This window comes from Thalassophryne amazonica, chromosome 6, assembly GCF_902500255.1.
Source record: "Thalassophryne amazonica chromosome 6, fThaAma1.1, whole genome shotgun sequence".
NCBI lineage: Eukaryota > Metazoa > Chordata > Actinopteri > Batrachoidiformes > Batrachoididae > Thalassophryne > Thalassophryne amazonica.
Window position 1 is genome coordinate 112,048,450 of NC_047108.1, and position 12,091 is coordinate 112,060,540.

General features: G+C 40.1%; 1 protein-coding gene across 1 annotated transcript; it reads right to left on the reverse strand.

Annotated features, from left to right (window-relative positions):
* Window positions 1–9,580: 9,580 nt before the first annotated feature.
* Window positions 9,581–10,177, reverse strand: LOC117511525 (transcription factor HES-5-like). Its single transcript, XM_034171535.1, has 2 exons — window positions 10,130–10,177; window positions 9,581–10,088 (listed from the first exon to the last, which is right to left on the reverse strand). Exons 1-2 carry the CDS (start codon window positions 10,175–10,177, stop codon window positions 9,615–9,617), a joined length of 522 nt encoding a protein of 173 aa, XP_034027426.1. The 3' UTR covers window positions 9,581–9,614.
* Window positions 10,178–12,091: the final 1,914 nt, after the last annotated feature.

Below are 12,091 nucleotides of genomic sequence, written 5' to 3' on the forward strand. Positions count from 1 at the left end.
GCGCTGCAGCAAGCTCACTCATTGTACAGGAAAGCCCAAACTGGAAGTGCCGAATTTCGAGTCCACCGTGAAACCGGAAATGTCAAATGTTGAACACTTCCTGGAGCAACAGTGCAGGAGATGAACCTGTTTTTCAGTATGTTGTTTTTGCGGTGGTATATTTAATCTCTGTAATGTTTTTGTGCAACTCGTTTGTCTCAATTTAAAAATCGACAATGAGGAGATCTCGCACGAATAGAGGAGATCTTGTGGGAATTCAGTGGACAGTTGACACTGTAACAGGAAATGCTAAATGTTGAGTTGACACTGAAACCGAGAACGCTAAAGTGAGGGGCAGCACACACCTCGACAGCACATGAGGTCAGTCGGTGACTATTTAGTGTTTAAATTAAATGGTTTTTAGCCATGCTAATGCTCCCCAGAACTATTTTATTGATAAAAGTCTGTAGGACCTATATAAGATGGTGAGATGGTGAAGAGCTTCACTCATTCATGTCAGCGACATAAGCATATTACAGTTTTTGCCGATTGCGTACACGGGTGATTCTTAGAATTTGTGCACTTTTAGAGTCTCTGGTCATATTTTTAAAAATAATTGCAATTTTGGACAAATACCTCTTTCTGTGTGAAAATGGTGATAAAATACTTTTATAAAAAATTTACCACCTTTTTAATATATTTTTTTAATACTTTTCATCCACCTGGAAGTTGCAAAATCACTGTTTTCTCCTTGTCACACCCCCAGAGTTTCAAACCTCAACAATGGAAAAAAAGGTTAAAAGTATCACTTATATGAGAATTGTTGATGCCGTTACGGAATACTAAAATAAATAAAATATAATATTTGATTTGAGTCCACTGTCAATATTATTTTTTATACAAAATATACCTGTCACACAGCACTGGCGTCATTTCCACCACAACGCCTACTTTCCCTTTTAAAAAGTTCTGGTGAAAGATTGTTTAGGTTGTTTCCATGGAAATGTAAAGTGACATCAGAGCACATGTTGGACATGGAGGCCAGTTAAATTTCCACCCACAACTGTTGAAGAAAAAGCAATGTAAATATTGCTTGATCAGCAAATATATTTATTGTATGTCATTTCCAAACATGCTGTAGTTCCATTGTTGTTTTGAAAAAGATTACAAATTTAACATGAAAAGCATGATTTTGCATACATGAAATGCTATCAATTCAAAGCTAATCAATGAAGCCATCATCCATTTTTATCAAAAAAATGTAGAAATGTCATTTCCATCACACTTCCCTATGTTCTCGTTCGAAGATCGAAGCATTAATTAATGGTAGGGCTTCCTTGAGCAGCCTGGTAGGAATGGGGTCTAATAGACATGTTGATGGTTTGGAGGAAGTAACTAATGAAAATAACTCAGACAGAACAATCGGAGAGAAAGAGTCTAACCAAATACCAGCATTACTGAAAGCAGCCAAAGATAACAATATGTCTTTGGGATGGTTATGACTAATTTTTTCTCTAATAGTTAAATTTTATTAGCAAAGAAAGTCATGAAGTCATTACTAGTTAAAGGAATACTCGGCTCAATAGAGCTCTGACTCTGTCAGCCTGGCTACAGTGCTGAAAAGAAACCTGGGGTTGTTCTTATTTTCTTCAATTAGTGATGAGTAGTAAGATGTCCTAGCTTTACGGAGGGCTTTTTTATAGAGCAAAAGACTCTTTTTCCAGGCTAAGTGAAGATCTTCTAAATTAGTGAGACGCCATTTCCTCTCCAGCTTACGGCTTATCTGCTTTAAGCTGCGAGTTTGTGAGTTATACCACGGAGTCAGGCACTTCTGATTTAAGGCTCTTTTTCAGAGGAGCTACAGCATCCAAAGTTCATATAGAATGTGAAAGTAAATATATTCCTTTAATAGGCCCTATACTTTTACTATATACTATATATACTATATACTTTAGTAATTTTATTTTATGTTTTTAAGATGCCACCAAAGACAATGAAAGAAAGATCACAAGCCTATAGGGACAAAATAAAAGCTGACCCCATAAAATATGAGGAGAAACTTAAACGAGACAGAGAGAGATATTTGAGGAAAAAGGTGTTGTAAAGCCAATCACAGACATGACAAAGCGGGAGCAACGCAAACAGCGGAGACAATGAAGAACAAATCAAAGAAACAGAAGAGAGAAGACTTGAAGTCATTGTCATTTCCACAACACCTTGTCATTTCCACCACCGCACATATTTTTCACAAAATTTCTAAAAATTAGTCATCTCATATTAAAATCATATTTACATTTATTGATGATTTGCCTTACTCTACGTAACAAACCAGATTATTTATTATTTACAAGGACCTACCCAAAGTAATATTGCAATTCACACTGTGAAAAATGTACAGTTCAGCATTTGATCCTTAGGACAGTTAATTTAGGTCATTCAGAAATTATTGTTGTAAATAGTGGAAACTGGTACAACTAGTTAAGCTAATGGTCCTAGAAAATTCTAGGATGTTTAAATTATTGCACTGTTTATTTATATGTGTTAAATGAAATGTGGTGGAAATGACATTTGTTTATTCCGGGTCAGATAAAATGTGAAAAATAACAATTAGTCTTGTAAATTTAGTTTGAAATCTTATGGATCTCAATACTACAATGGTTATTTAAACATATGAAGTTATGCGAGTTGAATCTGTATAATGTTTTTTTCACTCGACTTCGCAAGGCCAAAGGTGCACATAATCTAAGAATCACCCACACACATTTTGCAAAATTTGGCTCAGTGTGTCAAAATTCTACACACAAGCAAGGTAAGACACAACTCTTGTTGTAAAACTCCTCACAGCTCTGTCAAAATGAAACCCTACACTCAAAACCTAACAATCCCTTCTGAAAATGTCATTCTAGCAACAAAATGATATACACATGTACCATTTCAAAACACTTTCAGATCAACAGCAACACACTGATGAGTTTTACACAAAACACTGCAGTCAATATATTTTTCTTTACTTTTTCTCAAACAAGAGCTGAAAGTTACAGTAGTTAGAAACAAGTGTTATTTCCCTGTTTTTTTTTGTTTTATTTATTTATTTTTACAAAGAAATAGAAATTTCTTACAAATACCTCCGAAAAGACAGAATTGTACAGTTAAAATAAATTCAAAACAATGTAAACAAAACAATGAAAACAGGTGTTTACAGTAATGTAATTTACAGACATGGTACAGTAACATCAGAATGATAGATTACAACTCAACTCAACTTGTAAAGTTGAGTTCAACATAGAAAAACTTGCTCTTTATGTTAAAAAAAGGTAGCAAGTGGACATACAGTAACTAAAGAGGCTGCAATGTTTTAGAGCAGGGCTATTCAACTATATTTTTCCGAGGGCCAAATTTGTCAGAATACTATGATCTGTGGGCCGGACATTATTGTGACCTGTACTATTACTCTCGGATGTACATTTGAGACAAATGCTACTGCATTTCTTTTTCCCTTTTTATTTAACAGAACATCAAAAGTATATACTAATGAAGTCACTGAGTGTGGGAAAGTGCAGCAGGCTGTCATTAAGATCACATGTGAAAATGTCTAGTTTTTTTTTGTTTTTAAAGCAGTCATCTTTTCAAGCACATCAGCCACTGGTTTATCCCTCCCCTGAAGACTCAGATTAAGACCATTCAAATGATGCATGATATCACTTAAAAAGCACATTTCTGAGACATATTTCTCATCCAGCATTTTTGTCAAAATGTTTCAGCCTTCTTGTGCTTGCATTCACATAGAAAGGTGATAATTTCCTCCTTCAGTTCACAGACTCTCTGAAGTGCATTGCCCTGGCTTAACCACCTGACGATGTTGTGTAACAGTAGGTCAGAGTGCTCAGATGACATATCAGCACGTAGTCTGCGAAACAACCTGTGCTGAAGACTGGATGTTGCTCTGATAAAGTTCACTGCAGCAGTCACAGACTCCACGGTCATTTTCAACTCACCACTAAGCCGAGAGCAGAGGACACTCTGGTGAACGAGACAGTGGAGACACTGTAATTTTGGTGCCACAGCAGACAGTCGTGCAGACAGTCCTTTGACGTTTCCTGCCATTGAGGGAGCTCCATCTGTAACCAGCAGGTTAATACGCTCCAGGTCCAGTCCACTGTCTTTAAAAAGCAATCATCTTTTGGAAAACTATTTCCCCTGTTGTTTGTCCTTCCAGTGGAATTAGGCCCAACAGATCCTCCTTGAAACAGTCACCGTTAAACCGCACATACAAAGTTGTGGTATATCGGAGCTGTCAGTTGACTCATCCACAGCCAGCGACATGAATTCAACTTTCTTTTCTTCAGCTGAGTTAGAAGAGTCTCGAAAACGTCTGTGGCTAAAACATCCAGTCGTCTTGCAGCTGTTGTATCTGACAGAGAGATTGACTTGATTGAAGACAGTACCTGCTGTTTTAGCTTGTGCGCTACCAGCTCGTCGACGGCAGCTAATATACATTCTTTCACTGTTTCGGAGTCAGTGAACGGCATTTTCTTTTTAGCAAGAACTCACGCAACATGCAGGGATGCTGTCGTTGTCTTTTGCTGCAGAGTGCAGCTACGGGAGAAGATTGCAGTGCTTCGCTTGTAGTTCATATTAAGTCCTTTTATTTGACGAGCATCAGAACCCGGTGAATATTCATTGTCAAAACGGGAGTCGTAATGAAGTGCCTCTGCACGTTATATTCCTTATTCACCGAGCAACAGTCATAACACAGCAGGCACATAGGATTGCCTTCAGCATTTTCTACGTGCACATATTTGCCAGGCCAGTCATTATTAAATCTTCTATTCTCGTTGTCAACTTTATATCTCTCCTCCTTTGAATGCGCCCGGTTGTCGTCTTCTTCTTCGTTCGAGTTTACTGGCGGTTTGCAAACCAATATGGTACATTACTGCCACCAACTGTTTGAGTGCCTGCATTGCCTTCACGTGAGGTGGGGCTGTTTGGAAACAGTGCTGATGTTCCGTAAAGGATTCAACGTGCCGCAAAGCGCCACAGAATGTCGCAAAGTGCCGAAAATTGGCAAAAGCGCTTTGTAGCGGCTTTTGATTGTGTATTTATTAATATTTATGGCTAAATGGGCCACGGGCCGGTCCAAACTTATTAAAGGGCCGCCAGTTGAATAGCCCTATTTTAGAGTGCATCAACAGTTGTAGGCAGCCGATAAAAGGTGCATTTTTGGTCTAGATTTAAAAATGTCAATGGAACTCAGCTTCCTAATCTCAGGCGGCAGTTTGTTCCACAACCACGGTGCACAAAATGCAAACACAATTTGTGCAGATAAAAGTGAGTCTGTGCACCACAGTGTCTGTGTGGATGTCAAACAGAGCAAGAACCACAACCCTTGTAAATATGGCAGCATTACCAAGGAGTGGATGAATGAGCTGGCCTTTTAAATTGCACTGGAGTAGATGATTGATCGCAGGTGTGAGAGGGAAGCAGCTTGGTCATGCCCAGCCTAAAACTCACAAGACAAGCAGAAAAGACCTTTCACACAAATTGCTATATTAATTTTTTTAGAAAGGTTGCAAAGAGAGTTGTAGTGTTCAGCAATCAGGATCTGAATTTAATTATCAAGATCAAAGTTTGGCAATCAGGATCAGAGTTCAACAATCATGGCACAATGTAGTACTCAGGATCAAAGTTCCAGATCAAAGTTCATTAATTAGGACTTAAATTTAACAGTCAGGATCATAGGTCAGAATCTAAAGTGACTGATCAGGAACAATGTTCATGATCTGAATCACAGGTGAGCGATATCAAACAAAAGTGATCAAGATCAACAAGAGTCAAGACAGAAGTCAGACCACCAGAGCAAGAATTTAGCTGAGGAAGCTTCTGCGATTTGAAGCGAAACGTCCTCGCGTCAAGCAACCCAGTCCAGTCGAAGATTCAAGCTTCTCTACTATGGAAACCACCTGGACAACTGAGAGCCTACACAGAAACATCAAGATCAAAGTAATGATTGGAATCAAATATGAATTTTCAGGCTCAAATGGTTCTCTAAGCAGGAGTACTTTGGTCCAGATCCAGATAATGATCTGGAGTGGACAACAAAAATGTACTTTAGGACAGGAGTGGTCCAATGGAGTGGATGAAGGATCGGTAATTGGTTTGGGCCACAAATTAAAGAGGAGTTAGTCGGACTTTGGCTGAGTTTTGTGCTCTTTGAGTTTCCTCCAAGTGTCCTCCAAGTGTTAAATAAAAAAATATTCATATTTTATATTCATACACTGGACACAGAGTCCGTAACTCCATGTGGTTTTTACATCATCCAGTCTTTGGACACTGAGTCTGTAACTCCATGTGGGTTGCACATTGTCCAGTCTTTGGACACAGAGTCCATAACTTTGTGTGGGTTGTATGTTGCCCAGTCTTTGGACACAGAATCTGTAACTCTGTGTGGTTTTTACATTGTCCAGTCTTTTTTATGTCATCCATTCTTTGGACACAGAGTCTATAACTACATGTGGTTTGTACGTTGGCCACTCTTTTTACGTCGTCCAGTCTTTGGACACAGATTCCATAACCCCTCCCACCCTCTGAATTCCTTCCATAATGTCTTAGTCCTTCTTCCTGCCACCCACCTCTCTGTGAGTGCCTTAGCTCCCGTTTCCCACACTCCGGGCCTTTCACCGCCTTTTATTGTCCAACAATAGACGTGTCTTCTTACACGTCACATTAGCTACAGTGTTTGATGTCTGTCTGAAGGGGGAGGACCAGCAGATTCAGCTGGACCATCTGGCCTGGACAACCAGACCCTGAGAAACTCTTCACAAAGTCCCTGGCAGACATCAGGCCACATGAGTGGGATGTGAAGATGTGAACTTGTCTTTAAGCAGCAGGGTGAGACACTGTGAGACTCTGTCGTCATGGTGACCCACATTTACATATTAAATGTTCTTAGAGGGACAATGTCAAGTAGAAAAATGTCAACATCGTAAAGAGCTTCATTTGAAACTGAATATAAGTGAAATAATAAATTATCACAAAAACCTTTTGTTAGCTATAATTATTCTTTGATTTTACTCATAATAATAATGATGATAATAATAATGATTAAATGATTTACTGATATGGTTGAGGCATCATATTGTAAAGGAAAATATGGTGTCTGTTCAGATTTGACCTTTTTCTGTTTGTACCCACTGCTGTTCTCATCCTCCACGTCCACGTTTATTTATTTTTTTTGTGAGATTTGTGGGCATGGTTGACCCGTTTGCCACTCGCACCTGCAATCAAACAACTACTCCAGTGCAGTTTAAAAGACCAGCTCATTCATTCACTCCTCACCAGTGTGACTGAAATCCTGCGCCAGGCGCACCCAGCCTTGCCACCTGGATCACCCTGAACATTGGGTCTTTTGTAAAAATGTTTTTTCTTTTTTACTTAAAGCTCAGCTTCTGTGTCTGCATTTTGCCCAATTTATTCATCTGTGTAAAATATGAAAATATGAGCAGCATATTTTTTTAATTTGTGACGGAGAAGGTATGAAGTTAAATATTTGAATTCTTTACATCCATAAGCCTGTTTAATAAACAGCTTAAATCATTCAGAAACATTTGTACGTCCAAATTCTGAGTTCAGAGTAAAATATTTATTGTTGACCTCTGAAATTTATCGTCAGAACCTTTGTGGTGGTTCTCAGTCGTTCAGGTAGAAGATGGAGAACTTGGTTCAGAGGCTTTCAGTTGACCCGGAGTCATGATGGTGTTGACCTCTGTGGCCTTAACGAGCAGCGCTGTGATTCGCTAATGTGGATTCTGTTAACGATTTCCTGTTAAAGTGGAGCCGCTTCTTTAGAGTTCTAGTTCTGGTTCTGGTACCAGCTGATTGTTCCTGACAAACGTGACAGCTGTGTTTCACAGACCCACACACACAGCTGCCACTGGACCTTTGAGCAACAGAACCCAAAGGTGAAATTGCTGCACTTAACTTTAATTTAGGATGATCAAATTTGTGCACACTAAGAAAAACAAAACAAAACAAAACAAAAACACGATACAATATATTATTCAGACTTTGTCTGAAGTTAAAAGGAATCAGCTTAAAGATGATGACCATCCTTTTTTTTTTATATTTCAACAAACAATCACAGCTATAATTTAACTTCAGGGAAAAAAAAGCCAAATAACGAAACAGTCGACCTAAAATAAGATTTGAAAATTAATATCAGAATAATCAGAATAAGATTTACAGGACAAGCAGATCCACTGGATCCATTTACAGTAACACTCAGTACCAAAGTACCAGAAAGTATATAAAACCATACTCAGTAATACACACTTTAAAGAAGTAATACAAAGTGATACATTGTATCAATTACGCAGTAACAGATGGTGAAGTATCATTTAGTGATACACAAATCTAACACATAACAGAGTACAAAGTATGAAAAATTAATACCTCAAGAGCACACTGATACTCTGTATCAATAATATTAATACATGTATCAAACATATTAAAGAGAATTAAAAAGATACTCTGTAATTATTGAGTAATATATAAAGTATCAGTCAGATACACATATCAAATATAAATACTATAAAGAATATAAAATGATCCTGTGTGTATAAAGTATCAATGATACAAATATCAATTACATGAAGTATTTCAAAGAATATAAAGTGATACTCAGCATCAAACACATAAAATACAATGAAGTCTATAAAATGAACCTCGGTATCAACTACAAGAAGTAGCTTTAAGACTATAAAGTGACACTCTGTATCAGATAGTATTATATGATCCAGAAAAAACATCAGGGATACACAAAGTACTATTAAGTACAAATGATACTAAGCCTCAAACACACAAAGTTGTCTTTAGAAAATAAAGTGATTCTTGGTATCTCAACTATAGTTTCCTTTCAGCAATACACATCAAATATATAAAATACTATAAAGTACATAAGATAATACTCTATCAGTGATACAGTATTTCAGCAATACACTTTAAATATATAAAGTACTATAAAGTGATACTCTAGATCAGTGATATAGTATCATTTCAACAATACACATCAAATATATAAAATATTATAAAGTACATAAAGTGATACTCTGTATCAGTAATATAGTATAATTTCAACAATACACATCAAATATATAAAATACTATAAAGTACATAAACTGATACTCTGTATCACTGATATAATTTCAGCGAGACACATCAAATATATAAAGTACATAAAATTATATTTTGTATCAGTGATATAGTATCATTTCAGCGATACACATCACGTATAAAGTACTATAAAGTACATAAAGTGATACTCTATCACTGATATAGTATCATTTCAGCAATACACATCAAATATATAAAATACTATAAAGTATATACAATGATACTCTGTCTCAGTGATATAGTATAATTTCAGTGATACACATCAAATATATAAAGTACTATAAAGTACATTAAGCGGTACTCAGCATCAAACATTAGAAGAAAGAATGCATCAGTCACAGAAATACAAATATCAGATATATGCCGAAAATTGAAACAGCGTTTTTGGGGTCTGATGGGAACGTTTTACCAGAAAGGAAAAACCGGATTATGGAGATCCCTGTGACCTTCACACACGTGGTCTTGTCCTACCACGGCCGCCAAACGCCACAGCTGGTGCCGCTTGCGGCCTTGCCGGAGGCGACTGGGTGGGATGGGAATCCGGGAATGTAGACAGTGCCGCGACTCTGGTTGGTCCTGCCGGACGCCAGGAGGCCCTGGAAATGGCTGATCAACTGACTGTGGGCCTGAGCCTGGATCTGGCACCGGGACAGGAAGCCAATGGCCTCCTGTATGCAGCGGGCGTAACCGTCAGTGGCTGTCGTCAGGTCAGAGGTCATGGCGGTGTGCTGCCGCTGGCGGCCTCTCAGGTAGGACACCGCCATCTCCAAGGTGGCGGCCTTCTCCTGCTTGGAGATGGGCTGTCGCCTGAGAAACTCGGGTCCCAGCAGGGACTTGAGCTGGTCGATGCTGGGGTTTATGCGGTCGCACCGCAGCTTCTCCACCATCAGCTTCCTCAACTGACAACAGAAACATTTAGCCCAGTTGCATTGTGGGAGTTTCTCAGAACAAAATGAACTGACTGAGAAGAAGTAGTTTTTACCTTGAGAACAGGCACGAGGTGCTCCTTGGAGTCGTGTTCTTGTCCCATGGTGGTGGGTGTCACGGCTGCCGCTCGGCTCTGAGCTGCCTCCTGCTCACCCTATTTATTTGCCTAAATCTCCATCTCAATGTGTGGGTCGGGGGCTCACTGGAGGTTCCCACACTCACCAGCCAATGAGAGCGCTGGGAAACCTTGTGAGGAACGCGGGGCTGCCAGGAGTGTTTATGGTCATAAAGACAATGAGCGCATCTCCGGGGAGCAGGTGGAGCAACAGACCCCCGGGGCGGTGGGGGCTGGAAAAGTGGTGACCCCCCCCGCAGAGGGAGCACGCCACCACCACCATGTGACGGAGCACAAAGCACCGCGGCCACCAGGCACGTGTGAGTGTTACAGAGGCTCTGGGATCAGAGAAGGCGGCGTGGAGCAGCTTCCACCAGAGCGGCGCCATTTTCTCAAACATGAGCACAACATGAAGAGCCAATGAAATGCTAATCTGAACACGACCATCATTTAAATCAGTCCGTAATCAAACATGGTGCTGCAAAGGAGGCAGCCGGTGAGGGAAACTGCCAGAACACCAGGGACAACGCTGAAGAAGCTTTAAACTTCCGTGGTGACTTTTCTCAGTTGTATCACAGGAAGAACAGATTCAAGGTGGAACAGCAAAGGATTTTCTCAAAAATAAGACATGAAACTTCAGCAGCAGGTTGCCAGAAGGCACATGGGAGACTCAAGCCAACATATGGAAATCCACCATGACTGGATTCAGTCAAGGTGGGCGTGACTGAGCTCTGCACTCTGAACTTTTGTCTCTGCTGCCATCTTTAATGTAATGACAGAGTTGAACTGAGCAGAAAATCCTCATCGTGCACACGCTTCAGCACGCGGGCACAGCTGCACATCTCACAGTACACTCCTGAGTGGGATGTGGGAGACGCCACCATCCTTCTCTCCCCCCCTTCAGACAGACGGCACAAAAGAAGTGTGTCCCATCCAACAAAAAGACCGAAGGACACAACAGCTCCAGACACATTGTCCAGAGCATCTGGACAGAAAGTCACAGAGGGCAGGAAGGAAACACAGTGTTAGACGAGAAGATCTGAAGGAACATCAGGACACTTCAACATCAGAAACACAAAACAAAAATAGACGAAGACAAATTAAATGAAAAACCAAACTTAAAAGGCCCTGTTAAGGCCAGAACAGGAGGACACCAGGACAACTGCACACCAAACTCTGGAACTGTACTGGTAGAAAAACAGTTCTTCCAAATCACCAGAAAGAGCTGCTCGATGCTTTACCAGTCACATCCACAAAAGCCTATAAATCTTTTGGAGCTGTCGTGGACATCTTGATGGCTTCCCTCACCAGCCTCCTCCTTGCATGGTTGAACCTCCAGCACAACAAAATTACACTTAAAGTATCAGGATGTAGTTCAGTGCAGTTGGTCGTTTCCTCCTCCACATAAGTCTGATTTCAGTTACCGTTGGTTTGATTGGAGGTTAGAATTGTTGCCTCACAGTAAGGCCATGAGATCGATTCCCACCTGTGGCCCTTCTGTGTGGAGTTTGCGCGTTCTCATGTTTGTCTGGGTTCCCTCCGGGTGCTCTGGCTGCCTCCCACATCCAAAGACTTGCAGGTTAGGTGGACTGGAAACTTTATAATTGCCCAGGTCTCCCTTGCAAAAGAGGTCTCCATCTCTACAGGACTAACCAGCTTAAACAAATGTTAAATTAAATCCAAGTAAAAAGAACACTGCCCTCTAATGGTCCATTTCTACTCAGCAGTGCACGTGGAGTTTTCCAGTACTTCTGGTCTGAGAGGTTGTCACGTCATCAACCCTGAATCATGCTCATTGATTAGTTGTTCCAAAACTTTAACAGTAATCTCACCAGTTTCTGGGCGGTGACGGAATCCAGGTTCGAGCAGTGGTCATAGAATCTTCAGTGGGTGTTCTAACCC

Coding starts and splice junctions, on each gene's coding strand:
- LOC117511525 (XM_034171535.1), bottom strand. CDS start 10,177: ATGGGACAAGAACACGACTCCAAGGAGCACCTCGTGCCTGTTCTCAAG. Junction 10,089..10,129: donor ACCTCGTGCCTGTTCTCAAG/GTAAAAACTACT, acceptor TTTTGTTCTGAG/AAACTCCCACAATGCAACTG.